Source organism: Nothobranchius furzeri, chromosome 6 (genome assembly GCF_043380555.1).
Source record: "Nothobranchius furzeri strain GRZ-AD chromosome 6, NfurGRZ-RIMD1, whole genome shotgun sequence".
In the NCBI taxonomy this organism is placed as follows: domain Eukaryota; kingdom Metazoa; phylum Chordata; class Actinopteri; order Cyprinodontiformes; family Nothobranchiidae; genus Nothobranchius; species Nothobranchius furzeri.
In genome coordinates, this window is record NC_091746.1 from 63,807,938 (window position 1) to 63,834,907 (window position 26,970).

At 44.3% G+C, this 26,970-nt stretch overlaps 4 protein-coding genes across 4 annotated transcripts; 3 read left to right on the forward strand and 1 right to left on the reverse strand.

The window, feature by feature from the left end:
• Window positions 1-2,258: 2,258 nt before the first annotated feature.
• On the forward strand, window positions 2,259-5,666 carry LOC107374832 (proteinase-activated receptor 1). Its single transcript, XM_015943111.3, has 2 exons — window positions 2,259-2,456; window positions 3,547-5,666. The coding sequence occupies exons 1-2, from the start codon at window positions 2,357-2,359 to the stop codon at window positions 4,773-4,775; spliced, it is 1,329 nt and encodes a 442-aa protein (XP_015798597.3). The 5' UTR covers window positions 2,259-2,356; the 3' UTR covers window positions 4,776-5,666.
• Window positions 5,667-6,573: 907 nt separating this feature from the next.
• f2rl1.1 (coagulation factor II (thrombin) receptor-like 1, tandem duplicate 1) lies at window positions 6,574-9,902 on the forward strand. Its single transcript, XM_015943112.3, has 2 exons — window positions 6,574-6,904; window positions 7,173-9,902. Exons 1-2 carry the CDS (start codon window positions 6,781-6,783, stop codon window positions 8,228-8,230), a joined length of 1,182 nt encoding a protein of 393 aa, XP_015798598.3. The 5' UTR covers window positions 6,574-6,780; the 3' UTR covers window positions 8,231-9,902.
• Window positions 9,903-11,349: 1,447 nt separating this feature from the next.
• Window positions 11,350-13,488, forward strand: LOC107374834 (proteinase-activated receptor 2). The gene is made up of 2 exons (XM_015943113.3): window positions 11,350-11,542; window positions 12,163-13,488. Exons 1-2 carry the CDS (start codon window positions 11,461-11,463, stop codon window positions 13,260-13,262), a joined length of 1,182 nt encoding a protein of 393 aa, XP_015798599.3. The 5' UTR covers window positions 11,350-11,460; the 3' UTR covers window positions 13,263-13,488.
• A 6,910-nt stretch (window positions 13,489-20,398) lies between these two features.
• On the reverse strand, window positions 20,399-24,497 carry ch25hl2 (cholesterol 25-hydroxylase like 2). Its single transcript, XM_015943180.3, has one exon. The coding sequence runs from the start codon at window positions 24,495-24,497 to the stop codon at window positions 23,601-23,603; it is 897 nt and encodes a 298-aa protein (XP_015798666.1). The 3' UTR covers window positions 20,399-23,600.
• Window positions 24,498-26,970: the final 2,473 nt, after the last annotated feature.

Genomic DNA, 26,970 nt, shown 5'->3' on the forward strand with positions numbered 1-26,970 from the left:
ATCTTTTTAAGACGTTTTCTGAGAAAATAAATGAGAACTCTTTAATGAGCCTGTTGTGGTTTAAACTACAAACTGTGGGAACTAGTTATTTTTATCAACCATAAACAAAAGGATTGTGAACAGAGATAGAAAAAGTCAAGGCGACCTCAGTTTGTAATGAGCTATTTTAATCTTAAGGAAACGACAAACAACTGCAGCTGCTTTAGACTCGGGAAACAACTCTGTTTGTGTTTTAGCTTTTATTAGGATGAAAGTCAGATACTGACTCATCACAAAAAATCCTATAAAAATTATTCTCATTCTCTGAACTAATTTATCCTAGAGAGGAGAACTCCAGCTGGTGCTGGTGTTTTTAATCGTCTGTTTGCTGTGACGGTCTGACCGTTACAACAGGAAGTATTTACACGTGTCCTGGGAGGAGCTCCAACCTAAACACTGATAAGGATCTGCTGATATAACAACAACAATCATCCTGCGACACTGAAAAAACTGGGTTTGCTAACTTTAATAATAATAAAAAAAGTTACTGAACAAATACTTTTTCACTTTGTACTACAGAAATTGAATTGCTGAAAAAGTGAAGAAATTATTCAGTTCAATGGTAGCAAAACATACATACAGCCTAGTACTTACAAGGGTACACACAGGGTAAGTACTAGGTAGCCCCAGGGGTACTTTAAAGGTTAACATAACCCTGTAAGCAAAGTGCTGACTCTGCTCACCTACATGTATACCCCAGTAGATACCAGTATAACCCCCAAAGGTACCAGTGCTTATTCTGTACTAACCTCTGTAACCAGTACAAAACCTCATAAGTACCAATTTTTTACTCTGTACATATTCCTGTATCCAGCAAAAACAAAACACAAGTACCAGTACTTATTCTGTACTAACCTCTGTATCCAGTAAAAACCCTCCTAATTACCAGTACTTGCTCTGTACATATTCATGTATTCAGTACAACCCCCAAAAGGTGCCAGTACTTATTCTGTACTAAGCTCTGTACCCAGTACAAAACCTCATAAGTACCAATACTTACTCTGAACATATTCATGTATTCAGTACAACACCCAAAAGGTACCAGTACTTATTCTGTACTAACCTCTGTAACCAGTACAAAACCTCATAAGTACCAATACTTACTCTGTACATACCCATGTATCCAGTAAAACCCCCCATGAGTACCAGTAAAATGGTAAATGGGAAATGGCCTGTATTTGATATAGCGCCTTCTAGAGTCCTGGAACCCCCCAAGGCGCTTTACAACACAATCAGTCATTCACCCATTCACACACACATTCATACACTGGTGGTGATGAGCTATGATGTAGCCACAGCTGCCCTGGGGCACACTGACAGAGGCGAGGCTGCCGGGCACTGGTGCCACCGGTCCCTCTGACCACCACCAGCAGGCAACGTGGGTTAAGTTTCTTGCCCAAGGACACAACGACAGCGACAGACTGAGCAGGGCTCGAACCTGCAACCTTCCGATTACAGGGCAAGCACTTAACTCCTGTGCCACCGTCGCCAGTACTTACTCTGTACATTCATATTCCTGTATCCAGTACAACCCCAAAGGTACCAGTACTTTTTCTGTATATACCTCTGTACCCAGTACAAAACCTCATAAGTACCAATACTTACTCTGTACATACCCATGCATCCAGTACAAACCCCCATGAGTACCAGTACTTACCTATAAGAACTTGGTCTGTTTCTTCTGAACCAACTTTTCAATATATTTTTCTTGTTTTTCTATATCTGACAAAGAATACAAAAGTTTCCTGAAACTTCTTTGGACAAATTAATAAAAATTTAATTGATTTTGAGTTTAATAAATATTTGAAGAGCATCTGTTTATATTTACTAATAATTAACTGCTATGTGTTGTGGCTGTATGGCTTCTTTCTCTCATTCAGCTGTTTATAATTACTGTAAATTATTGTAATGTTTGAAACCTGTACTGGTTTTTAAACATTATTTTACTTTTCATCTTAGCTTTAGTGCGAATGTTCTTGTGATAAAAAGACATTCAACCCAAATCATCTTTGCTCAAAAGTGACTCAAACACATTTTCCTTCAGAAAGAAAGCCTCCGACCCTTTGAGGAGCTGTTTACTTCTCTGTGGCCTGTTCTCAGGGATCCTGCTGTTGCTCTGTGACGGGAAAGGTGACATCAAGAGAAAGGAATGGAGGCGTGTGTGTTTGTGTGTGTGTATGTGGGGGGGGGGGGGGGGGGTTGGCAGTGGGGCGGGACCTGAAACCCACAGCCACTTCAGTCTGGAGGTCCAGAGAGGAAAGAAGCTGGGAGGGAAACACAGAACGCTGTTCCTACAAACATCCTCGTTGCTGATTAGATGATCCTGGTTTTCAGCTGCAACATGTTCTCCGTGGATCTGAGGACTTTTTCCCTGGTTCTGATGTGGATCTGTGCTGTTTCAGCTGCAGAAATGAGCGGTAAGAAAAGCTCTTGTGAAAGTTGGAGAAACAGTAAAACGGCGTTTCTCTGAGTCACTCAGACTAAATAATTCTCCACAACAAACAGGGCTCTGGTGGGATTTCAACAGATGCTCTGACTTTTGTCTGATTTTTTTTATTTATGAAGAAAAAAAAGTTTTTGCATTCTTTAATATTTATTATTTATTTCATTTTCATTTGTTGTTCTGAGTTACAAATAAAAGTGGAATATTTATATAAATGAAGTCACTAATTATATGTTTCATGAACAATTTTAACAGTTTGAGGTCAACCGATCTTTCCAAAACTGATACCGATGCAGATTTTTTTGAAATCATGGCACATAATATCGCTGTCATTCATTTTACTTTATTTCTATTCTGGGAGTCATTTTGGACTTTTTTAGTTGTTGGAAGTATAAATGCCCAAATAAACAAACAATAATTGAAACATTTAGGAGAACAAATGGATTTATCTAAATGCTGATGATATTCGTGCACAGACACGGCAGATGGCTGCTTATGGATAAAAAGGTAAATTGCGATCATTAAGCTGAAGTTTTAAAAGGCAAGAAGAGAAAAGATGAACTTTTAATCTGTTTTTGTTTAAAAATACATCAAAGAGCTGAAAAATGATCGAAATCTACCATAAAATAATGAAAAAATGTTTATGGCTATAGGGAAACGTGTGTGCGTGCTTGCGTGCGTGTGTGTGTGTGTGTGTGTGTGTTTGTGTGTGTGTGTGTGCGTGTGCGTGTGCGTGTGCGTGTGTGTGTGTGTGTGTGTGTGTGGTGTTTCCACAGGATGTTTTCACTAGTTTATCTAGAACTGACTCCACCACCGCTGCAGCTCCTTCAGCGTTGCAGGAGCGTGGCGTGTTGGGAGCTGAGACTCTTCCTCATCTCAGTCTGATCTTCGTTTAAAACTCATCACTGCACAAAGCAATCACACAAACATATAAACCTTAAGAGTCGACCCAAACAGTTGACTTTTGTTCCATTTTCTTTACTGAATAATCACTCGTATCAGTGCTGTTATTATGGGATGTTTGTCAGATGTCCCTGATTAACCATTTTTGTTTCTTTCTCTAGCAACAGCTCCTCCGCGGACCTTTGTCCTTTTTTGTGGACCCACGGACGAACCGATAGACCTGAGTGACATCATTGGCGATGACGATAACCGGGCGAAGAACCACACAAATAATCGAAGCCAGGTGTGTAATAAAAGTGGAGTCTCTGAAGAGGCGGTGCTGTTTCTGACCGGACCCGTCTCCACCATCCTCATGCCATCCTTCTACACTTTGGTGTGCTCCATCGGCGTTCCCATTAACCTCTTTGCAGTTCTGGCTTTCGCTTGGGGAATCCGACCCATGAAGCCGGCAGCCATCTACATGCTGAACCTGGCCCTTGCTGATCTCCTCTTCGCTCTGATGCTCCCCTTTAAGATCACCTACCACTTTCAAGGCAACAACTGGATCTTCGGCTCGCTCATGTGCCGTGTGGTGACGGCCGCCTTTTACTGGAACATGTACTGCTCTGTTCTTCTCATCGCCTGCATCAGCGTGGACCGACTTCTCGCTGTCGTGTACCCCATCGACTCCCTGGCTTGGAGGCGGCCCCGGAACACTGTCATAGCCTGTGTGGCCATGTGGATCATATCATTCGCCGGCTCTCTGCCTCTTGTCCTCACCAATCAGAAAGTTCACCTGAGTGCCCTGAACATCACCACCTGCCACGACATCCAACACATCGGTGACATATTCTGGATTAAGACTTACTTCATCATCCTTTCCTCCCTTCTCTTCTTCCTGCCTCTGCTCGTCACGGCCGTCTCCTACACGACGGTCATCTGGTCCCTCAGCATCGTGCCTCGTGGAGTTCCCAGAAACTCCCGTGGGAAAAGAAGAGCAGGCATGATGGCGCTGACGGTGCTGGTGATATTCGTGCTGTGCTTCATGCCTACAAACTGCCTCCTCCTGGTGCACTACCTGTCATTCAACAACCAGATAGAGGAGAACAAGGAGACTCCTGATGGCACTTACGGATTCTATCTGATGTTTTTGTGTTTGGGAAGCCTGAACTGCCTCCTGGATCCCCTTGCCTACTACTTTGGGTCATCCCAGTGCCAGAAAATGCTTTCCGCCCTGCTGAGATGTCGGAAGGTGTCTGACAGGAGAAGAGTCACTCGTTCATCTGATTCGTGCAGATCCAGCTCCAGGATGTCCAGTCGTACTGAAACGTCCAAAATAAGCTCCTCAGCTGTTGGGATGGACTCCTTCCAAACGAGCCTCAGTAGTCAGTACAAGAAGCTGCTGATCTGATCCCACCGAGCAGCAGGAATCCGGGCGTTTGAACTGTGATTTAGATGTTCTGAAGCGGACTTTTCTGAAGTTGCACACACAGAGCACTTAGCGTTAACTTTACTCTTTAGTGAAAGAAATAAAGTGAAACTGAACTTCTGATGGAGACCTAACAAGCACTGACAAACATATGAAGTCAAGTCCAAGCTGAGGAGAAGGTTGAGCTCAGAAATGTACAAAGGAATGTTTTAGTTTTGCACTGTAAATTTACATTTCTTCACCGATTATGACCTTTACAAATAGGCTGTTACATTTAAATCTCTCCTTTATGTATTTGTTTCTAGATAAGCTTGTTAGAGTAGCCGTTTATCTTGTGTGCAAAGCCGTCAGTCGTGTGGTTTATCTTTTATGGTAAACATACACACACGTTGACACGTTTTCATTTTTTTTACCTCTAAATAAATATTTGAGACTGAAAACTGTTACATGCTGCCACCTGCTGGTGGAAACAGAACAGTGATACTCTCGTCCACCTGAAACTGCCTTCAAGCATCAATTAACAAGTGTTTTTATTCGTTTTCGGGCACGAAGAAACAAAAACTGTTGCTTGAGTTTTTTTCATTTACTTCTAAAAGAATCTTTCAAATGTACAATCTGTATATTTTACTTTGAAGTATGTATTTTAAAAACAAATGAATGAATAAAAATCTGCTATTATTTATTTATGAGGCATCAACAAACACCAGAAACCTCTTTGACTTGCTGTGACAACTTTGCATTAAATGTATGTGTCTGCTACAATTACTGTTTCATATTACATTTTCAGCTTAATGGAATTTACTGTTATTTCACATGAACTTTATATTATGTTCTGAAGGGTTGAAGCTAATAAAAACAACCACTAATCATTTATTTGATAAATATATTCATAACTGGCAGTGGTTAGACAACTCCAACTAGCAAATTTTACAGGAAGAAAGTACTAAACTAAACTCAAATAAATAAATAAATAACATTACTGGGATGCTGATTAAATTGGGACTTGAACGTGTTAACCTTGCTGGAAAGAAACAATTCTCACCATGGCTTCTTACAACATCCTTATTGTCTTCAACAAAATTACAACACAAAAGATAAAACTAAACGTTTAAGATTACCATGCCCTGGACAACTGAGGGTCTACATATATGTGGTTTAGTGTAGATGTTAACAGGCTAAGTAATAACTTATACAAAAAGTAAATTATTAATTTTAATGTTTGAGAAGTAGAGGAAATAAAACTTTGTCATCTGAAAGTAGACTGACTATTTCATTCTTCACCACTAGGTGATGCTAATGTCCCGTTCATCCAAAGTACCTGCAGGTGATTTGTTGTGCACCCAAACAACCTCAACATATTTGTCTGTGAGTGAAGCAGCATGTTTACTGCGAAGTGTCTGTAATTCATCCCAACTCTTGATTTTATCTTTCTCTGAATCTTTGCCTTTTTTCTCACGCCAAATGAACAATTAGAGTTCCTTCTACAGTTTAATTGTGCTCAAATACAGTGAATACGGAATAAAGGCGTTCAGACTCTGATATTTAAAAATATTAGAGCAAATTTGTAAAGCAACAGCCAGTTTTACTCTTTTTTAAAACAAAATCAAGGCTAAATATTTCCAACAGTTTATAATTATTAACTATTTATTTATTTATTTATTTATTTATTTATTTCCGGAAAATCCCCAGTGACACACATCCTGCCTTTGACCCAGAGAAACCGTTTACAAATCTCGCGAGAACTAAAAAAAAATGGGAGGACAGCTACAAATTACGTTTAATTCCGTACATTTAAACTGTAATCCATATTTGTTTCATATCTAACGGACCTGGGAGGATTCGAGTGTTTACTCTATCTCCTCGCCGGTTCGTGGAGAGCGAATAACACTTTTAAAACACCTGAAGAGCAGGGCGTGTCGCTGGAGTGAGGCGGCTCGGTGGTGGTGACGTGAGTACGTGACGTCGCCCAGGTGTGAGAGCTAGTTGTATGCGGGAAGCAGTTGCAGCGGCAGCAGGTCAGCTTAAAGCAACCCTTATTATGTCTGTGAGGACAAGGTGGCTCCAGCTGCTCCTGCTTCTCTGCTGCGCACGGAAGACTCTGACAGAGAATGGTAATTATTATTATTTATAAATGTGCCCATTAGGGCTCGATTACACCGCTGAAGGTTCATTTTAGCTCCATGCGTCATTGTTTTTGTTTACTCTAAAGAAAAACTGTTTCATACCAGTTTAAAAAAGTGTTTTTTAAAGAAATGTGTGATGTTGAAATGCAGGTGAGTCATAGTTCCAGGTAGAAGGCAGGCCACAGACCATGATGTTTGAGTTGTAGGTGTGTTCGTCGTTCTGCTTTTCATATATTTTCATGTTAATGATCCACAGAAACCAGAGGCTTCATAGGCCTGGAGATAGGAAATGGCGTACGGGTGAACGCTCACGTCGAAGCCGTCCTCAAAAGCCCCCTCACCACCGTCCTCCTCCCGGTGGTCTACATCATCGTGTTTGTTGTGGGGTTGCCCGCCAATGCGCTGGCGATCTGGGTCTTCCTCTTCAGAACCAAGAAAAGACACCCGTCATCCATCTACATGGCCAATCTGGCTCTGGCCGACCTGATGTTCGTCATCTGGGTCCCCTTGAAAATAGCGTACCACTTTAATAATAACAACTGGATCTATGGAGACGGGTTGTGCAAGGTGCTGGTGGCGTTCTTCTACAGCAACATGTACTGTTCCATCGCCTTCATCGCCTGCATAAGTGTCCAGCGTTACTGGGCTGTGGTTGACCCACTGGCCCACAGACAAAAGAGCAACTGCGTAGCAGTTTTGGTCTCCATCACAATCTGGGTGGTGGTCTGGGTCATCTCCATTCCTCTCTACCTGTGCGATCAAGAAGTAAGTTTGCCAGACCTCAACATCCAGACCTGCCACGACATCACCAAGCCCAGTCAGATCAGGATGGCAGCAGGATATTTCCTGACAATGGGAACATTTGGGTTCGTCGTTCCCACCGTTGTGTGCGTCATGTCCTACGTTCTGATGCTCGTGGCTCTCAGGAACAGCATGGCGGAGCCTTCTCTCGCCCAGAAGCGCCAAAAGGCCGTGGTCCTGATCGTCACAGTCCTGGTGATGTTTCTGGTCTGCTTCGCCCCCAGCAACATCATGCTGCTGGTGCACTACACCCTGCTGCTGAACGAGTCCGCCAACAACCTTTATGGGTTTTACATCATCACCCTGTGCTTGGCGAGTCTCAACAGCTGCCTGGACCCTTTTGTTTACTACTTTATCTCGGAAGACTTCAGGGATCATGTGAAGAACACTTTCCTCTGCCGGAGTGAGAGAACAGTGGAGAGGATGAGAGTGTCCTTCAGTGCTCTGAAATACTCCAAGAAGAACAGCACGTATACCTCCAGCAACACCAACACACAAAGCACCGACCTCTAGGAGGTCATCCATGAGTTACAAAGTCACAGATCTAACTCAGGTTTAGCACTTGTGATGAGTTATAGAACCATCACTAGGTTGCGAAGGACTCAAGGACATGTTTTTAGGTTACTGTTTGTTTTTTTCTTTCTTTTCTTTGTGTGAAATGAATGTGGTTTTCATTCAATGTGCTCTTAACAATTTTTGCTGTTTTATTTTATTGAACAATTTATACAGTTGATGTGCTTTTTTAATGATGCTTTTGTTTTTGTGCCATAAGACTGAGACAAGCCAATAAATAAACAATTTTAACATCTTAAATGACATTACATTTTAGATTTTTTTTGTCCATTTATGGGCGACGGTGGCACAGGAGTTGAGTGCTCGCCCTGTAATCGGAAGGTTGCAGGTTCGAGCCCCGCTCAGTCTGTCGCTGTCGTTGTGTCCTTGGGCAAGACACTTAACCCACACTGCCTGCTGGTGGTGGTCGGAGGGACCGGTGGCGCCTGTACTCAGCAGCCTTGCCTCTGTCATTGCGCCCCAGGGCAGCTGTGGCTACATCGTAGCTCATCACCATCAGCGTGTGAATGGGTGAATGACTGATTGTGTTGTAAAGCGCCTTGGGGGGTTCCAGGAATCTAGAAGGTGCTATATCAAATACAGGCCATTTCACTTGTTCAAGCTGGCTTTGGTGTGACCTTCTTCATCACTCTTTATTCTGCTCTCCCCACCTATTCCACCTTCCTCAGGATCCACTGATTTCCCCTCTTTCCTATTCACTCTCTCTCTTTCTTAACATTTTTTAATCACAATAGTCTATTTTTTGCTCATTTTAAATATATCTAACAATTTTCTAATTTTTTTTTAAATATTTTTACATTTTTTGTTTTTGTGAAGCGCCTCGTGATTTTTATCTTGAGAGGCGCTATAGAATTATACCTTCTTCTTCTTCCAATTCACCTGTTCAGGCTGGCTTTGGTGTGACCTTCTGTTCACCCACAAATGTTGCATCAAAACTGTGTTGCAATTCAAGCCTGATTTGCTTTTTCATGTTTGTGAGTTCCTGCTGTTGGGATCTCCTCCTGTTTACGGTGGGTAGACATTACCTTGCAAACACACAATGAGAAAGCTAAACAGCTGCACAAGTTAATTCTCCTCACTCAAGTCAAGAATTAAAGAGTTGACTGGATGTATTTTGTGTGTGATTATAAATATGTCCAGAATTTCTCAAAAAATTCTTTAGGTTTACAGTTGCTTTATTACTTTTGTGTGTTAAATATGTTTTATTGAGAAAAGATCCCTCTGGATTAGGACTGTTCTGTTGTATTATGATGATGCAGGTAAACTCACCTGAATGCAGAACTAAAAGCAGCCTGGTTTGCAGCCTTTAAAAGACGGTGTGTCATGTGACGAGCTGCTGAAAGGGTCATTTTAGAATGTTCCTTATTTTGAACACATACTGTGCATTTTTAACATTGGGTCCTCATAGGCTGCAGGTATTTGTTGGGTTCCATGCAGATAATGTTGTCAATGTGCGATTTTTTAGAATATTTTAGGGCAGAGATTGGTAACTTTTTCAACTGAAAGGCATTTTTTACCAACTAGTGATAATTACATTTACACAGAATTTACTTCTCATTTAAAATTGTGTGTTTGGGTCAGGGTTCCAACCTGATTTTTTTAGAATAAAGTATACCAACCATCCAGTCTTTTCCGCTTATTCGGAGTCGGGTCGCGGGGGCAACAGCCTAAGTCGAGAGGCCCAGACTTCCCTCTCTCCAGCCACTTGGGCCAGCTCTTCCAGGGGAATCCCAAGGCATTCCCGGGCCAGGTGAGAGAGATAGTGCCTCCAGCGTGTCCTGGGTCTTCACTTCCTCGCTGGAAGACATTGATTGAGGAGATTTTTGAAGTATTCTACCCATCGATCCACAATGTCCCAAGTAGAGGTCAGCAGCACACCGTCCCCGCTATAAATAGTGTTGGCGCACTGCTTTTCCCTCCTGAGGCGTAGGATGGTGGACCAGAATCTCCTCGAAGCCGTGCGGAAGTGTCACACACTGCACCCGACCCCTTTGGCTCCTCCCATGACTGGTGAGCCCATGAGAAGCGGGACACATGTCTCCTCTTCGGACTATGCCCGGCCGGGCACCATGGGTGAAAGGCTGGCCTCCAGGCACTTGCCGACGTGCCCCACCTCCAGAGGGGGGCCCTGGTGAAATGTCCTTTAGGTTATTTTTCCTTGTATATCAAGTTGGAGTTGTTAAGTTTATATTTTTATTGTATTAAATCAAAGGGCGTTGCACCTCAACGGCGTCCCCCCTCTGGCCACATACATATTGTTTATGAAAATGGCTGAATAGTACTTTCTGCTTCTCTATATATATCAAGTGTGTTTTTAATACCCACCATAGATCTTACACACCTGTTGCATGATCCTTTTTCAAATTATTTTGATTCTTATTATTTGTCTGATTTTTTATGATTGACCCTTGTTTCTATAAGTTTTTATAACATTGTGGCATCAACAGAGGGGTGCTGGCGGTCAGGGCTAGGTCGCTCCCAACACAAGGGGGCCCCAGGTGGCCGCCGACCTATGCCTAATGGTAAAACCGCCACTACACAGCAACACAGGTGAATGAACCTAAAAATAATTAAATTTTAAATAAAATTTCGGGTATAACTGAAATGCATTTTTTCTAAAATTTGCGTTTGTAACATTTAAGTTAAATGTTTTGGATATGTACTGTTATTTTAATAAAAATGAATAAAGGTGCAATGCAGTACATTGCCACAGGTTAAATTCTCCCGGAGTTACCACAAGGACCAATTTGGTGTGCCACCCCCAAAATTTCTTTGGCCCGTCTGGCCACCCATATCAAAATTTTCTGGAGGCGCCTCTGACAGCACTCTGCAGTTTGAGCCGCAGTGACGTCCGTGCCTCCGCTGGAGAATGTATCCTCCGGTGAAGAAGAATAATGGCCCTGCCAGAAATCCTTTATTACAAAAACAAAGAAAAGAAATCAGCCCAACTCTGACAGCCCAACTCTGCCACCGTTTGTGTTTTACTGAAGCTCAATAGAAACCTGAGAGGAAAACTAGAGCAAACCGGAACTGAACTGGTGACGTAAGCACGCACACGGGAACACGGACAGGTAGTCTCGGGGCGTGTCTTAACGTCTGGATGGTTTTTAGGTGATTTACGGAGTTTCTGTTAGACCACGGTGAGAAGAACCGAGAAGACAAACTCAAAAATGGATTTTAAGCTGATTTTGTCGCTTCTGGTGTTTGTTTGCTGGTTTTCTGCCTCAAGTGCCTCAAGAGTAGGAGGAGGAGGTAAGAACAAAAGTTTTCGTTTGCTGGGTTGTCTCCTGGTTGTCTCTGAGATAAAGGCTCGCGGGACGTTTAGTCCGATCAAAAGGTAAAGGTGATAATCAACCTTTTAAACTGTCAAAGTAAAAAAAAAACACACTGCCTTATAGATTATGGTGAATTTATAACCAGGGTCAAATAACAGGAGGCCCCTACACTCACAGCGTCGTTTTAAATTAATTATATTAAGTAAGGTTATAAAAGATTGGTGTATGTTGCCCTAGTTGGGATTTGAAGGTTTTCTGAAACTCCCTGATAAAAGTTTTATTGTAAGAAAATCTCAGCGCCTGATCAGGTCTTTCATGTTTTTCTTGTGCTTATCAAGCACCTTGTAATTTAAATCTAGAAACTTGCGACAACCACAAAAGTCTTTACTCACTTACCTATTACTGTGCGCTTGGCTGGAACACGGATTAGGAAAAAATGACCCTTTCAGGCTCAAATGTTCCAACTTTTTAGTGTGCACCACTTACAATCCCAGCCCGAATACTTATGGGCGTATTGTGCTCTCAAACATAAATCAGATTATAATCTGCTCATTGCTTGACTGTTTTCAGCCTAATTTGTGTTATTCTGTTTTGCAGGTCGGAGTTTTTTGGGGCAGCCAATCCACAACAACTCAAATTCAGTTGAGATCGGTAAGGAAGCACAAGCTGTACTAAAGAGCAGACTTACCACCACCTTCTTCCCGGCCGTTTACATCATCGTGTTTGCGGTGGGACTTCCTGCGAACGGAATGGCCGTGTGGGTGTTCCTGTTCAGGACCAAGAAGAAGCACCCTTCGTCTATCTACATGGCCAACCTGGCTCTGGCCGACCTACTTTTTGTCATTTGGCTCCCTTTGAAAATCGCATACCACATCAATGGCAACAACTGGACCTACGGGGAGCCTTTGTGCAAAGTCCTAGTGAGCTTTTTCTATGGGAACATGTACTGCTCCATCCTGTTCATCACCTGCCTCAGCATTCAGCGGTACTGGGTCGTGGCACACCCCATGTCCCTTCAGAGGAAGAATAATAAAATTGCCATCGGTGTCAGTTTGGCCATCTGGGCTTTCATCTGGCTCAGCAGTACTCCTCTGTTTCTGTATGATCACACTGCCAAGCTCAGTACCCCCAACATAACCACCTGCCATGATGTAAACGTCAAAACAGCCAACAGTGAAAATCCATTTGAATACATCAGATTTCCAATTGGCTATTTTCTCTTCATGGGTACAGTTGCCTTCTTCATTCCTTGCGTCGTAATCATTGTGGCGTACTTCCTGTTGCTGAAAACTCTGAGGGAAAGCGCGGAGGAAAACTCATCAAAAAACCGAAAGAAAGCCGTGGTGTTGATTGTGACCGTCCTGGTGATCTTCCTGGTGTGTTTCATCCCCAGCAACATCATGCTGGTGGTGCATTACGCCCTGCTGTCCAGTAAAGAACTGGAATCAAGCGTGATAGACGAGACGTACGGCTTTTACATCTCCACTTTGTGTCTGGCGAGTCTCAACAGCTTCCTGGACCCGTTCGTCTACTACTTTGTGTCGGAGGATTTTAGGGAGCACGTAAAGAACACTCTGCTGTGCAGGAGCAGCAGGACCGTGGAGAGGATGAGGGTTTCCTTCAGCTCCATGAAATACTCCAAGAAGAGCAAGTCGTATGTGTCTGAATCAGGGACGACGCAGACCAGCAGCTGTTAGAGATGTTTATCTGGATGCACTGAGACGGCTGAGCGGTTGTGGCGGACACCGTCACATGACCTCAGCAGAAAGCCATAGAGAGAACCGACTGCACTTCCATGCAGCTCACCATACGAGCTGCTGCTTGCTAAAATGTGAATAGTTTGATTTTATGTCCTAATCTGTAAAAACACAGAGAACTTCTGAATGTTGTGCTTTTTTCAATGTAGCTGGTTTATTTACTGCATTTGGTGACGAGTGAAAGCAGCATGATGTGATTAACCGAGGAAGACAAACTGTTGTGAGACACATTATTTATTTTTTTATGCGCGCGTTTTGTATTTTACTGTTTATAGTTTCATTTTAAATCTCTTCAGCTAGATGTGTATATAAATATTTTTAGTAGGAAAATGATGCTGTTACATATTTCCCTAAATAAATCGAAACGGAAATATACAGTTTCTGTGAAACTCATTGCGTCATTTGTCACATCTGGTGACCCTCGGTTGTCTGGAGATGGACGTGATGTTCCGGTCGCTGTCGTTTTAAAATGTGAAGAATTGTTGGAATGCGTGGCATTGGCGTCTGGAGATGTTTTAGGCATTTGGGTGTTTATTTAAAACCTTAACTAGAAGTTTGGGATCGGGGTGGAGCTGGTTACAGATCGAGTCACAAGCGGCTGTTCCGAGCGTGATGAGGCACGTTTTGGGGGATGAGCTCAGAAAGTTTTCGTCCAGCAGGTTTCTGTCTGAACACATTTCACCTGCATGCAGCACCTCAACGTTCGAGATGAACATCTTGGTTTCAAGGTTTTATCACAGCCCTGTTGTACATATTCACTTTGCAAGCAGCTCAGGAGGGAGAGCGGGTGGTCCAGGACCCGAAGGGTTGTAGGATCGATCCTGGATCCACCAGAGAATGCTGCTGTTGTGTCCTTGGGCAAGACGCGTAGTCCACCACGCCTGATGGTGGTGGTCGGCAGCCTCGCCTGTCAGTTCCCCAGGGCAGCTGCGGCTCCATTGTAGCTCATCACCACCAGGGTGTGAATGAATGGATGACTGAATGTGTTGTAAAGCACCTTGGGGGGGGGGGGGGGGGGGGGGGGGGGTTTCTAGGACTCAAAGGTGCTTTTATCAAATACAATCCCTTTACCATTTGCTGCCTTTTTCAAACACTTTGAAATTCGTCACAGGTGAGCTAGCTACAGTTTATTTTTAGTTGATCCCAACATAAAATGGCCTGTATTTATTATTAATGATAATAATAATAGAATGAATCACAAAGCTAGTTTGACCAGTGTGAACAACTTGTGGTCTTTATTTTGTAAACTGTGCCTGAGTGCGTCTTTACCCCCCCCCCCCCCCCCCCCCATGGCTGTCTGTAATAACAGGTGGTGACATTGCTGGAGGCGGTTTAACGAGGTGAATGATTGTTGTGGAGTGTCGATTTACCTTTTCTCTACTGTCACACTCAAATACTTTCTTTTACGACTCTTAGTGCAACTCCACGCCCTGATCTTGTTGCACAGACACGGCTTTTGTCAAACAAACCTGAGTTAACGCAGCGTGAAAGAGACAAAAGTCATTTGGTTATTGTTTTCTGGCAACGCTGTGAAACATGTTTACACTGGGAAACAGTCTGGGGTTGGAGGAGTTTGATGAATCACAATATCTACAAAACAACTAAAGACAGAAACACACCAACACTGATGACTCAAAGAAGATGTGAACTAACCAGAAAGAGAGGCAACACCTCGTGATGCTCGTTTTAGTCTCATTACATCACACACACACACACACACACAGTCAGCTACGTGAATGGAACAGAACGTGATTATTTGTACTTTTGCCTCTTCCTCTTTTATGTCTGTGATGAACACAACAGCTCTGTGTGTCTAAACCTAGGGCCCACCGATGCAAATTAATGTTTTATTTTTGGCTTGTCCCGTTAGATGTGCCTAATGATGCACGGGACGGGTCAGTATTGTGACCGACCGCTCATCGAACCGTTCAGCCATGGCAGCCCCAGTTTTACTGGCACGTTCACGAGGACAAAGAAAAAACCCTAAAGCGACATTAGTTAAAAAAAAAGGTTTGTCATGCACACTGCATATTATCTTGTGCCCATTAGAACATTTTTTGTGAGCTTGAGGTAGATGTTTTCTTAATATCTTTATCTTGTGCGCACGAGAAACTCTTTTTTTTTTGTTTTTGCTAAGTTCCTTTAAGGGTCAGCTGAAAAAAACAAATGTTTTTGATGTTTTAATCATTAATCTAAGTGAAATACTTAAACATGCATACAAGGCCTTAACGCATTTGTGAAAGTCTCCTACTTCAAAAAATTAAGGGATATAATAAATGTTGTCGTCTTCCTCCGCTTATCCGGGTCCGGGTCGCGGGGGCAGCATACCAACTAGGGAGCTCCAGACCGTCCTCTCCCCGGCCACCTCCACCAGCTCCTCCGGCAGGACCCCAAGGCATTCCCGGACCAGATTGGAGATGTAACCTCTCCAACGTGTCCTGGGTCGACCCGGGGGCCTCCTGCCGTCATGACATGCCCGAAACACCTCCCCAGACCACCTCAACTGACTCCTTTCGATCCGGAGGAGCAGCGGTTCTACTCCGCGTCCATCCCGAATGTCCGAGCTCCTCAACCTATCTCTAAGGCTGAGCCCGGCCACCCTACGGAGGAAACTCTTTTCGGCCGCTTGTATCCGCAATCTCGTTCTGTCGGTCGTTACCCAAAGCTCATGACCATAGGTGAGGATTGGGACGTAGATCGACCGGTAAATCGAGAGCCTGGCTTTCTGGCTCAGCTCCCTCTTCACCACGACAGATCGACTCAGCGTCCGCATCACTGCAGATGCTGAACCAATCCGCCTGTCGATCTCCCGATCCCTCCTACCCTCACTCGTGAACAAGACCCCGAGATACTTAAACTCTTCCACTTGAGGTAGGACCTCTCTCCCGACCCGGAGTTGGCAAGCCACCCTTTTCCGGTCGAGATACAATAAATTATGTCATAAAATAGGCCAGTTAGTTGGATATTTTTATTTATTATCAAAGACAGTATTTCTACTTGTGTCGTTAAAATACCTTATTTCAGTATTAACCAGGTATTTGTATGCAAAAAAACAAAAAAAATAAACACTTACCCCAGTGCCTATATGAGGGGTGTCCAAACGTTTTAAAATGGCAGGTTCATTTTCCTCATGGGCCACGAAAATTGTGATAATTCCAGTGCTGTCCAACCTTGGTCTTCAAGATCTCCCATCCAGCATGCTTCTGTTGTTTTCCTGCCCCAACACACCTAATTCAGCTATTGACTCAACATTTCAGCAAGTCTTCGAGCACTGCAGAAGTCGTATTAATCACCCACTTGCTAAAATCCTGTCTGTCGGAGGTGAGAAAACTCTTGAAACATGCCGGATAGAGGATCTCTGGTACCAGGGTCGGAAACAATGAAAAATTATATCTTATGGGGATACATCTGTTCTCCTAAAAATATGTTCAAAACATGAACCTAAAAATGGATCAGCACCACAGCGTGTAGAGTTGGATTAATGGAGTAAAGAGGTTGCAGATTGCAGACTCCTATACCTGCTGATCTGAGATGACCTGCGACCTTCTTGCTTGTGGTAACTGTGAAACCAACTGCACTGACATGCAACCCTAAAGTGAATACATTTTGTTTGCACACATGCACAGTGCAAGTGGTGTGAATGCTAGAACTCAGTGACACTAAATTTACAGTCACCTCAAAACTCTCAGTAATGTGATCATTCATTCATTTGTCAACGTTGGGTAAACTACTGCAAGAATAAACCAAAAACAAAAGGTGGATTCATTAGAGCAGCAAGTTCAACCACCTTTCCACAAGTTCAGCCGCTCGAGGCCACACTAAACTCACAGAACCAGACCGCTGTCTGGAAATGGGGCAAGTTGGGGCACCGATTAGACAAAGTACCACAACTAGATATAGCTATACGTGTTGCATTTGATCCCGTTTGTCTCTGGTTGTAAGGATGTGTGTGAGTCGGTTTGCCTTGAATCATTTATTACTTTGTGTAGAAAGAACCCAGGAACATTGGTAAATGTTTAAACAGATTCACAGTTTAACCATCAAAGGGACTCTGGGTCGTTAAATAGGGGATCTCCTTCCCTGCTCTTGTTAGCTTCCTATTTAAGACAGTCTGATTTTGCATGTTAGCTAAATGCATTGTTTCGAACTACAATGTACCTATTAACATGCAGAACAGCCAACAGTTCTGTCCAGCCATCTGTAATCTGAATACTCTGCTGTACAAATACCTACTGGTTGTGCAGCGCAGTAGTCATGTGGACACCCCGGACAGGTCTCCAGTCCATCACAGGGAGACAAACAACCAGTCACACACACACACACACACACACACACACACACACACACACACACACACACACACACACACACACACACACACACACACACACACACACACACACACACACACACACACTTAGGAACAGTTTATGTCTCCAATCAACCTAACATACCTAAAGGCATAGAAGGCTGCATAGGTGGGAATCAAACCAGCAACCTACATGCTGGGAGGCAACAGTGCTACAAACTGCCACCGTTCAGCTCCTCACCTCAACATTCAGATCCAACTTGATTGGTTCTTTAATAACCACACAGCAAACTGATTCTGCATTAAACATTTAAATGTAAACTGAGTCCTAACTTTACATAAATATCTAAATATGTATTTAAAAGAGTGGATTACTGGTTTCATCGATACGTTTGCAGTGGTCTCTACTGGGAATGAATGCCTGGCAGGCAGTATTCAGGGCACAAAGCAGACCTGCAACAGCACAGCTGAGCTTCAGAATTAGCCTCAGACGTACACGCAGGTGCCCCATAGACTGGTGCTGGCGTAGTAGCCGGCCACCACCTTGGATGGGTCTCCATTTGCCTCCAGTGCATTTATTTCTACTGAGGAATGTGTTTAACAAGCTAAAAACACATTTTATTATGCTTTTTCATAAAATCTGACACATGATATGACATGATAGTTAAAATATAAATATTATTACATAAAATAAATAAAAAAATATTTTAATATGAAATCCCAACAGGTAGAAAAGTGTCAGAAAAGTCCCACATGATCTGTTTTCAATAGTGCACTGGTTGTTGCACCATAAGCTGTAAAACAAACGGGTATAGTTGCTCACTCATCGTTGACTCCATTTGGGTTTGGAGAGTGAGGAGACCCACCCAATGTGGCGGCAATGCTGTCACGCTCTCCAGCGCCCAAAGGGGCGTCTACGTTTTCATGTCTACGGATCTTGGTGTTTTACTTCCTGATATCTGGAAACCTCACCCCAGATTGGGTAACAGCAACGCTTGAGGGGCTTCTGCTGTGAGGTGGTAGTGCTAACACTAATGGTTAGCTTAAACTAACTGAAATTTAGCTGCGCAGTGGTTGGAGCTGTTGCCTTGCAGCGAGAAGGTCCTGGTTCGATTCCCGGCCTGGGATCTTTCTGCATGGAGTTTGCATGTTCTCCCTGTGCATGCATGGGTTCTCTCCGGGTACTCCGGCTTCCTCCCACAGTCCAAAAACATGACTGTTAGGTTAATTGGTCTTTCTAAATTGTCCTTAGGTGTGAGGGTGTGTGTGCATGATTGTTCGTCCTGTGTGTCTCTGTGTTGCCCTGTGATGGACTGGCTCTCTGCCCAAGGTGTACCCCGCCTACTTGCCCGTTAACTGCTGGAGATAGGCACCAGCCCCCCCCCCCCCCCCCCCCCCCCCCCTGTGACCCCACATGGACAAAGCGGATGAGTCAAGATGGGTGAGTCTGTGTATGTTAATTCACAGTGTGACGTAGATCTGTGAGGATTTTCACCATCTATTTTCCATCAGAAGCTAATGCAGGAGATCGGTGTAGGAAACTATTTTCATGCTCAGCTTGCACGAAAAACTCAAAAGGGGCTGATTATAATAAAAAAAAATTCTGTTTTTTCTGTCAGCCTCACCTTATAGGTTTGTTAAAGCTAAATGTAACAAACCAGTTTTTATTTAATTGTACTGATTTACTTTTGGTGCTCTATACAAACGTAGGGAAAAAGTCCACCCCAAATGACTTTGCTTTTGGAGATGCATGGAGATATTTCACTTATTATTTCTGTAAAGGCAAGACTTGTTTCAACAATTTTGTTTTATAACAGAAACGTGTTAAACCAGTTCTGAACCATCTCTGTTGCATGGTAAATAAAACCAAACACATAGAGAAGTCACAGAGATCTCCGGTGTTTGGATAAGTTATGAGTCCATTTATGTCCTATGAGTCATTTTAACCCCGCATGACCGAATGAGACCATTATAACTCTTTTTTTAACCACAGACTATGTTTGAATCTAAGATTTGAGGCCTTGCTGATGTTGTTATATTTGGTCAAAGAGTGACCTCTGCTGGTTTAGATGAGTAACAATTTTTTTCGATGTTATGTTTGAGGAAAGCCCTCAGGAGAGGAAATGTGTAAATGAGGAAATTAATAAAGAAATAAAAATACTGAATGAGATAATGAATAAAACAATGTTTGGAGCTGTGAAAACCATCTAAGAACGATCAAAACGCATTTCACCAGTTGAAGATTTTTACATTTCAACGATGTTCTTCAGGAGCTCAGTTAACTGTTCCATTCAGAGAATTTGTCTCCAAGATAGAATGATGGATTAGTATTGCGGCCACGCATGACGCTGGGATGCAGCTAAAAGACCACCATTCATGAGTGAAAGGGTCAGCACTGAGGAGGGAGAGAGAGGAAGAACATCCACGCCGTGTGTGTAATCACATCACACCACACACCGCCAGCAAATAGTCAGAGCCGCTCGGTGACATTTAATCACGCAAATCTCCAATCGATGTTTTTGTTGTTCCACTCTTATTTTTCAAGGTATTGCTGCTGAAAATATCTCACACACGTGTGGAAACATACCTGAGAACACCATGAAGGCAGCACACATAACATCAACACCCAAACGGTGAGAAGTCTCTAAGAATCAGAGATGAATGTGAAGCAGTACAGGATCATCTACACATAAACTGGTGTGTGGAACGGTTTTTAAAAAAACGTACCAGTCAGGAGAGAAGGGTGAGTTAGTATAATGATAATAATAATAATTAAAGCTGCAAGCAGCGTCGTTCGGCCCTCGCAGCTCCGCGCCGCTCCGGTCTGCCGTCGCACCAGTGCACGTCTGACAGAACAGAAACGTCAACCACCCCGACACCAGAAACCGCGAATGGCCTCCTAGTCTGCACCTCACCCTGACTCAGCATCCCCTCTGAGCTCACCATTAAATTGAATATTAAGATTACGGCGTTACGCCAGAATTCGCCATGGCATCAAAGCCCCTCCCTTTCTGGAAAGCTATCAGATCTGAATGGTCATTACAGCATCATGAAGACAGTGCATGACCTTAGGGTCATGTTGACTAAATTAGAGGGGACAAATATGGGCATTTCAGCATAAAAAATAAATTCCTGTAGTCAGGGGGCGGGGCTTAGGTGATGTCAGCTGTCCACATTGTCATTGTTTACAGATATGGTCAATGATCACACAGACAAAGTTCGAAAAAGATCTGATCATGCACATGGGAGTTATTAAGTCAAGTAAAGTAATGGCGAAAGGTCAACGTTTGAGGCTTAGCCACGCCCACACCTTTCAACTTTTGAAAAATCCGACGGTTGAATTTTTTCCCCTATGTCTTAAGAGTGTATTGCAGAAGTTTGAAGGTGATTGGTGAAAAGGGCGACGGAGCATCACTCTCCAAACAATGTGTGCGAAAACCACTAAATCACGTACTTGCACCAAAATGGCCGACTTCCTGTGCGACTTTACGCTTGGCTCCAAGAGACTTTTTTGTAGGTCCTGAGACCCCACATTAGTGTACCAAATTTCGTAATCCTCAGTCAAAGCATGGCTTGGGGCTGAAAGTTTTAATGGCTCTAGGGGGCGCTATTTAAGAATATAGGCCACGCCCACAAACTTCAGCTGTCTATTTCTCTTGGAGCTCAGACTAGGATCACTCACCAGAAGTTTCGTAGCAATATCACGATAACTGAAGAAATGAGACAAACGTATTTCCATGGCGTGATGGCGATTTTCGCCATGGTCCCAAAGCCCCGCCTTTTTTCAAAACCTGCCAGTACTGGAGACCAAGTAACCTCAACTTGTCTACTGCTGTTTGCCACAGAATCCTGGTGATTGGGTAAAAGGAGTCCAGTAGGGAGCTGTGAAAAAAAGAGTAGCGTGGCGACAGGTCAAAGTTTGAGGCTTAGCCACGCCCACACCTTTCAACTTTTGAAAAATCCGACGGTTAAATTTTTTCCCCTATGTCTTAAGGGTATATAGCAGAAGTTTGAAGGAGATTGGTGAAAAGGGCGACGGAGCATCACTCTCCAAACAACGTGTGCGAAAACCACTAAATCGCGTACTTGATCCAAAATGGCCGACTTCCTGTGCGACTTTGAACTTGACTCCAAGAGACTTTTTTGTAGGTCCTGAGACACCACATTAGTGTACCAAATTTCGTAATCCTCAGTCAAAGCATGGCTTGGGGCTAATAGTTTAAATGGTCCTAGGGGGCGCTATTTCAAAACATAGGCCACGCCCACAAAATTCAGCTGTCTATTTCTCTTGGAGCTCAGACTAGGATCACTCACCAGAAGTTTCGTAGCAATATCACGATAACTGAAGAAATGAGAGACAAACGTATTTCCATGGCGTGATGGCGATTTTCGCCATGGTCCCAAAGCCCCGCCTTTTTTCAAAACCTGCCAGTACTGGAGACCAAGTAACCTCAACTTGTCTACTGCTGTTTGCCACAGAATCCTGGTGATTGGGTAAAAGGAGTCCAGTAGGGAGCTGTGAAAAAAAGAGTAGCGTGGCGACAGGTCAAAGTTTGAGGCTTAGCCACGCCCACACCTTTCAACTTTTGAAAAATCCGACGGTTGAATTTTTTCCCCTATGTCTTAAGGGTATATAGCAGAAGTTTGAAGGAGATTGGTGAAAAGGGCGACGGAGCATCACTCTCCAAACAACGTGTGCGAAAACCACTAAATCGCGTACTTGATCCAAAATGGCCGACTTCCTGTGCGACTTTGAACTTGACTCCAAGAGACTTTTTTGTAGGTCCTGAGACACCACATTAGTGTACCAAATTTCGTAATCCTCAGTCAAAGCATGGCTTGGGGCTAATAGTTTTAATGGTCCTAGGGGGCGCTATTTCAGAAAATAGGCCACGCCCACCAGATGTTCACATCAGATCTTTTGGGGGGCCGGACTAGGATCACTCACAAGAAGTTTCGTGACGATATCTTTGGAAATGACGAAATGGGAGGCAAACGTAAGGCCAAGGCGGTACGCCTGAATTCGCCGCGCCACCACAGCCCCGCCCTCTGCCGAAAACTCCCATAAAGTGACGCCAAGCAACCCCCACTTGTCTTGAGTTACCAGCTACAAATTTGTGGTGATTAAGTGAAATGGGGCAATTTGGGACCTTTCACAGTAAAACTTGATCTTTTTGGTCCTGAGGGGGCGGGGCTTGTGTGATGTCATCATCCGACCTTTCAATTTACTTTGTGGGTGGATGACGAATGACCACAGAAAGTTTGGTAACTCTATTCCATTCAGTTATGAAGTTATAGCAATTTAAATATTTTTGGCGAGTAGTCAAACTTCGAGGCCTGGCTCCGCCCCTTCAACATATACGAAAACTCAGAATCCTTATCTCATTTTGTTCGCCCATCCCTTCTGAGCAATTTTACACAATTTTTGAGACGATCGTGCGAAAAATGATCGAGCAATCCAATCAGAAACGGACCCTAAAAACGGCAAAAACGGCAAAAAATCGCCATTTCAACCCAAAATGGCCGACTTCCTGTTTGATATTGACCATGGTTGCAAGAGACTTTTCTGTGCGGACTGTTGAGTACTACAAGTGTACCAAATTTCATAACTGTACGATAAACTAAGCTTTATGGAGAGGGGTTTTTTTCACTTTGTAGGGGGCGCTGTTCAGCCATTTTCTTTGCGATTTTTTTGGGACCTTTAAAATATCAAATTTTTCACCAGGCCTGACAAGTGTGCAAAATATTGTGAGTTTTGGGGTATGTTAAGGTCCCCAAAAAGCTGTTCAAAGGGGGCACGGAATAACAAAAAATAATAATAATCAGAGCAAAAACAAGAGGCCTTCGCAGCGCTTTCGCTGCTCGGGCCTAATAAGTTTGAAGATTAAAAGGAAAAAAACTGTAAAGTAGGAACCGGTTTGTCAGAGAGAAAGAGAAGAAATGTGAAGGCAGAGGCGTTTTCAGGCTCTTCAGTCTTCAGTCTCCTCTTTCTCCTCTGGTTCGTCTGATTCGTGGCTGGTGGGAGTTGGTACGGTGTGGGTTCCTCCCAGCTGGTCCCAGTGAGAGAAGAACGGGGCAAAGTTAGTCCCAGGACGCTGGTGGTGAGCATCGTGCTTAGGGGCACCACCCCAAAGGCCAAAGGGCACTAGTTTGTGCGTGGCCCATGGGAAGTCGTAGCCACAGTGGTCCTCAGTGGAAACGTACACATTGAAGACCATGAAGCCCCACGTTGTGAGGCTGTGGCATTGTAGCAGGATGGGGTCCACTGTGGCCCAAAATCCCACGCAGAACAGCTCCCAGCCTGACAAGTGCTGGGTGACCAGGCTAAAAGGCTGGTTGTACTGGTGGTGCACGGCGTGGAAGGTGCGGTACAGCCAGGGAACCCGGTGGTGCAGCAGGTGCCACAGGTAGTACTGAAAGTCAAAGACAACCATGCAGCCCAGGATGCCCAGGAAGAAGCTCCAGAGGGTGGGTGCTTCAGGGGGCAGAGGGGTCGGCGGCCTCCACAGCCACTGAGCAACGGCAGCAGGAAAGATGAAAAACAGGTGGTTGTAGATAGTGACACCCAGGGTGTTCCAGATGTTCGGCCAGGTGACGGGTTTGTCTGGATGCAGCCGGTAATGGTTTATGCGGGGCCAGGTGGGAGCCAGCAGGTCCAGTGTGGTGTAAACACCAACCAGAAGGAAGTAGGTGGTGACTGAGAGGACCACAGGGAAGAGAGGGCTCCTCAGCAAGTCATGGTGGTTCTGATGGAGGTAGTCCCAAACGGGTTGCAGAACCAGGTCACGGGGCTGGCCATCAGTCACGTTATCTATGTCCGACATCCAGAACAAAGCCTCAGTTCTGAGCAACCTGTCCGCGTTCATCACCAATCTGTTGTTTGTCTTCCAAAGATGTTAGAGCCAAAAGGATTATTTTTAACAAGCACCAAGAGAGGAAGAAGGTTCTAAATGAGTGAAAAGATCCAATCAGCTGCCTCGCGTAGGTTCAGCAAAAGCAAATTGGTGATGTCGTGCCAAATTGGACAGGGTCGACTGTCATTCCCTCTTATGTATGTTCAAGCCCCACCTCCACCCTCTCCACCCTCTGCATTTTAAAAGAAGGCGCTCTGTAAAGGCCCCTTTTTTTGTGCACCAGGACCGGAGCCAGAAATCAGGAGCCGGGCCACAACAACTCATTTTTGACCCAAATCATGGAGAGAGAACTTCCGTCTTTTTGTGAGTTTGACTGAAACACACGCACGCACACACACGCACGCACACACACACATGCACACACACACGCACGCACACACACGCACGCACGCACACGCACGCACGCACGCACGCACGCACGCACACACACACACACACACACACACACACACACACACACACACACACACACACACAAATCATAAAGACGCTTATTTTGGATCAGTAAATACAGCTGATCAGGTTCCATTGGTACACTAACCCACATGATCGGATTATGAGCCTCTTGATCATGACCGGCCATCTCAGAGCATCACACATGTGCACGTACGTGCACACCATGATCCCAAAAGAGTCATTAATCATAAAAAGTTGTCATGCATTCAAAAGAATTAGACAGAACTGGAGCAGCGAGCACAGCTCCTGTTTCAATGGAGTCATGGAAACGTTCTGCAGAGAGCTGACATTTTGGTAAACATCATGTGATGCACTTTAGTTCATTGTCAATATAAATTGTCATTTTGTAATTTATACAAAATAATTTACTATGTGGAGTGATCAGTTTTTATCATCTGTTTTATGTTCATCATCGGTGAAATTGGTCTTACGAGCTTTTTAAATTACATTCTGAAAACATAAGGGATTGAATTACAGCAGAGAAAACAAAACAAACATAAAAATATGGATGATCAACTTTGTTGTTGTTTCATCTGATCTGCGGCTGCATGTCTTGAACGCTCTGGTGAAGCGAGGGGCGGAGCTGTCAGCTGATCACTACCCGGTGGTGAGTTGGCTTCAATGATAGGGGAGGAAGCCGGTCAGACCAGGCAGGCCTAAACATATAGTGAGGGCCTGGTGGGAAGCGGGGGACAGTGAGTTGGAGTGGGCCATGTTCCATGCTTCCATTGTCGAGGCAGCTGGCAGGAGCTGTGGCAGCAGGTTCCACAATACCTGTCGTGGTGGCAACCCTCGAACCCGCCGGTGGACACTGGTGGTTAGGGATACTGCCAAGCTGGAGAAAGAGTCCTATCGGGACTTTTAGCCCTGTGGGACCCAGAGGCAGTTGAAGGGTGCCGGCAGTTTAAGCGGAATGCAGCTCGGGTGGTCGCGGATGCAAAAACCTGTAGGAGTTCAGTGAGACCATGAAGCAAGTCTTCTGCACGGCTTCAAGGAAATTCTGGTCCACCATCCGGCATCTCAGGAGGGAAAAACAGTGCGCTGCCATTGCCAACACGGTTTAATTGGGGCAGTGTGCTGCTGACCTCTACTCGGGACGATGCGGATCGGTGCATAGACAGAATATTTCGAAGACATCCTCAATCCCACCAGCACGTCCTCCAGCGAGGAAGCGAAGTCTGGGGACTTTGAGTTGGACTCTCCCGTCTCTGGGGCCAAGGTCACTGAGGTGGTCAAAAACTCCTCTAATGGATAAGATCCACCCAGAGTTCCTTAAGTCTCTGGACGTTGTTGGGCTGTGTTGGTTGAGACGACTCAGCAGTATCGCACGGACATCGGGGGCAGTTCCACTGGATTGGCAGACTGGAGTGGTGGTCCCCCTATTTAAAAAGGGGAACCGTAGAGTGTGTTATAACAGCGAATTGTCCAACCTCAGATTCAGGAGGAACAATGTGGTTTTCGTCCTGGCTGTGGAACACTGGGCCAGCTCTATACCCTTAGGGGGATCCTGGAGAGCGCGTGGGTTTGCCCAACCAGTCTACACGTGTTTTGTGGATTTAGAAAAGGTGTTCGACCGTTCGACTCGTGTGTCTTTTGGCTGGCCAGGGAACACCTTGGGTTGCCCCCGGAGGAGCTGGCCCAAGTAGCTGAGCAGAGGGAAGTCTGGACCTCTCTGCTTAGGCTGCTGCCCCAATGACCCGACTCCGGATAAGCGGCTGAAAAATGGATGGATGGATATATTCAGGAAAATACCAGTACAAAAATATTTTTTGCTGTTGCCTTTTCAGGGCTTCTGTAGAAACGTGTCTTCTATTTACAGTTCAGTTACAACAGCGGCATTGTGTCATTATTGAATATTAGCTTTAATGAACATAAAACATGTATTTGAACTGTAAAAAGACAGAAATAATTATTTCACTGTTAAATTATAATATATTCTGTCCCGGTTGTTGGAGTTCTGCTGTCAGCC